Here is a 3,061-nt window from a genome sequence, read left to right as displayed (position 1 = left end):
TACCTTCCTAAGAACATCAGAAGCCTCAGGTGCTAATTGTCTCAGGTAATATGTGATTCTCCTTCTAAAATTTGAAATAAAGGTCTCAATTCTGAAGTAGGGATCCTTAAATAAGACCTAATCCAATTTATATCTCCTAATAATTTTTGAAAATCATTTAATGTCTTTTTTTTAATGGAGATTTTATTTCCTTTATTTGAGAAACTTAAGTCTTGGGTACATCAAAACCAATTTCTGGGATGAGGGAAAAAAAAAAACAGAACCCACAATAGAAAAAAAAAAAAGTTATCATCTGGGTCCCAACAGAACCCAGAGAATATATTCTTACAGTTGAAATTTATACGTGCTTCATAATTGACCTCTGATACAAAATGACCTATTGAATTTGCAACTTTGTTCTTGGTGTGGACAAACTAGGCTGTCTTCAGACCTTAGGTGGATGCCATGAGGGGTTATTTGGCTTTTGACTCTTTTTTTCTTGTCTAAGAGGTAGCAGCAGCAACAGTGTCCACCTTCTGGGCAGCTTCTTTCTTGGCATGATGAGCCTGCAGGACTGCCACAGCTTCATCTACCTTGGAGGGGAGGGACTCGGGGGACTCCAGCATGTGCAGCAGCTCAGAGTTGTCAATTTCCAGCAGGATCCCAGGGATTTTCCCAGCCAGGTTTGAATGCATTGTTTGGATAAGCGGGAACAGACGCTCCCCCAGCATCTGCTTCTGCTCCTGGGGGGGCGCTGCAGCAAGCATGGAGGCAGTCAGGGGCTCCTGACCCTGGACGTGGACTGCAGGCTGGGGGGCCTGCTGTGGCTGGGTGGCAGGGTGTGGACTGCGGACACTGGAGGCATACTTGTATGGAGCCACAGCCCTGGGAGCGGCGGCAGCAACTAAGGCCTGAGGTGCAAGGTTTGGCATGGCTGTAGGGACGCTTCCAGACTGGCAGCTGTCAGTTAGCCCTTGCTGGGCGGCACCAGGCCCACCAAAGTCCATAGCCACGCGGTCAGGGCACTCAGACCCAACTCTCTGAGCAGTAGTAGAAAGCCGGAGCATTACCAGTTGGAGCCAGATGTCGAAGAGTTGGGCGAGGCCCAGACTGCCGCAGGGCACTTGGCAATCCTTGGAAGTCTTGAGGTCTCCCGCCTTGCTGCCAGCGTGGATTAGTCCTCATCTGTGCTAACTGGTTAGGCGTGTAATATGGGGGTCTTCCCTGAGCCTGCGGAACTGCGGGCACAAAGTAGCCACCAGCTGCAGGCTGGAACTGATTTAAGATGGCACTGGCAGGGAGTGCTCTCATCCCCGCCACATGCTGCATGTACTGGTTAGTCAGCTGAGCCTTCTGCTCCTCCTTCCTCTGGGCCACGGCAACGAGGTACAGAGGCTTGGAGCCCACAATGCGTCCCTTCATCTCGGTGACAGCTTTGCTTGCCTCTTCAGGAGAGGAGAAACAGACAAAGCCAAACCCTTTGCTTCTCCCATCTTCTAGCACCACCTTCGCACTGGTGATTGATCCAAAGGGAGAAAACTCTTTCCTTAATTTCTCATCATCAATGGTGTCATCCAAGTTCTTAATGTAGAAATTCACCCCCTGGCACCGGCTAATCCTCTCCTGCTTCAGCTGCTCAAACTTCCGCTTTAGCTCAGCCTGCCTTTCTACCTTTTTCTGTGCACAGCCTACAAATATGTCTTTCCCGCTCATTTCTTTTCCATTCATTTCTTCCACAGCCTTATTGGCATCCTCGTGTTTCTCGTAATTTACAAAGCCAAAACATTTGGACTTCCCACTGGAGTCTCTCATCACCTTGACACTTAGGGTCTTACCAAACTGGCTAAAGAGTTCTTTCAGATTCCCATCATCCACCTCTTCTCCGAAGTTTTTGATATAAACATTGGTGAATTCCTTGGCCTTGGCTCCAAGCTCCGCTTCCCGCTCTTTGCGAGACTTGAATCTACCCACAAACACTTTACGGTCATTGAGAAGCATGCCATTCATCTTCTCGACAGCCTTGTCAGCGGCCTCTTGGGTCTCGAAGTGAACAAAAGCATAGCCCTTAGAGCCCTTCTCATCACAGACCACCTTACAGGACAAGATGTTTCCAAAGGCAGAGAAAGTGTCATACAGTGCCTTGTTGTCTATGGATTTGTCCAGGTTCTTGATGAAGACATTTCCCACCCCAGACTTTCTCAAAGAGGGATCCCTCTGCGACCACATGATGCGGATTGGCTTTCCCTTTATCACGTCGAAGTTCATGGTGTCCAAGGCCCTCTCAGCGTCAGCTGGAAGTTGACATAGGCATAACCCAGAGAGCGCCAGGTGATCATATCGGGACAGACCCGGATGGACAGCACAGGCCCCACAGGGCTGAACTTTTCATACAGCATGGCTTCGGTGACGTCCGAGTGCAAATCACCCACGTATAAGGAGGCCATAGGGTAGCTGCTGGCTGCAGTGTTAATCTCCCCACCCCCCACGACCCCGAGCCCCGCCAGGAGGACTTCTAACAAGGCCTACTGCAGGACAAAAGGGGCTCCGAGGAGCTATGGCACGCGCCACAGCGCGCAGGTGGCACCAGCGACTCAGGGGAAGGCTGGAGCAGGGAGGCTTTGAGCTGGGACCCGAGTGCACGGGACTGCAAAAGACCCAAAACAAAAGGCTCTCAAAAACAATATGGCCCGCTCCTGGAGTTTTTACTCTCCAGCTGTCCTGGCTTGAGGCTTAAAAAATAAAACTTAAAGTAGAAAATCCCCTCGTAAAGGGGGCAAAAAATTTTCAAGAGGCAATCAGATGCTGCGCTCACTGGAACTTGTGTTTCGCGATAAATATAGGCCCCGGGCTCCCAGCGGTTTACAGTTACAGCAGCCCGAGAAGGGGGAAACCAAAGTGCAGCACAGACACGTGATGCAGCCAGCTGGGGCTCGGGGCAGGCGAGCAGGAGCGGACCGGGCAGAAGGAAAGGGGAGACAGACAGATGCTGACGGACAGGCAGGCCGGAAGCTGTGAAAGTCACTTCCCTGAGGATTCCCAGCACAAGTCTCTGTCTGGTTCTTTTTCTTCTTTTTTCCTTTTG

At 50.6% G+C, this 3,061-nt stretch overlaps 1 protein-coding gene across 1 annotated transcript; it reads right to left on the bottom strand.

Annotated features, from left to right (window-relative positions):
• Positions 1-428: 428 nt before the first annotated feature.
• Positions 429-2,444, bottom strand: LOC110291485 (polyadenylate-binding protein 4-like). The gene is given in 3 exon segments (XM_021158660.2): positions 429-952; positions 1,017-2,270; positions 2,273-2,444. Coding segments are annotated over 3 exon segments (1,875 nt in total). The 5' UTR covers positions 2,424-2,444; the 3' UTR covers positions 429-482.
• Positions 2,445-3,061: the final 617 nt, after the last annotated feature.

This window comes from Mus caroli, chromosome 3 (assembly GCF_900094665.2).
Source record: "Mus caroli chromosome 3, CAROLI_EIJ_v1.1, whole genome shotgun sequence".
NCBI classification, from domain to species: Eukaryota; Metazoa; Chordata; class Mammalia; order Rodentia; family Muridae; genus Mus; species Mus caroli.
The sequence above is the reverse complement of the archived record's forward strand: the minus strand, read 5'-3'. Positions and strand labels throughout refer to the sequence as shown.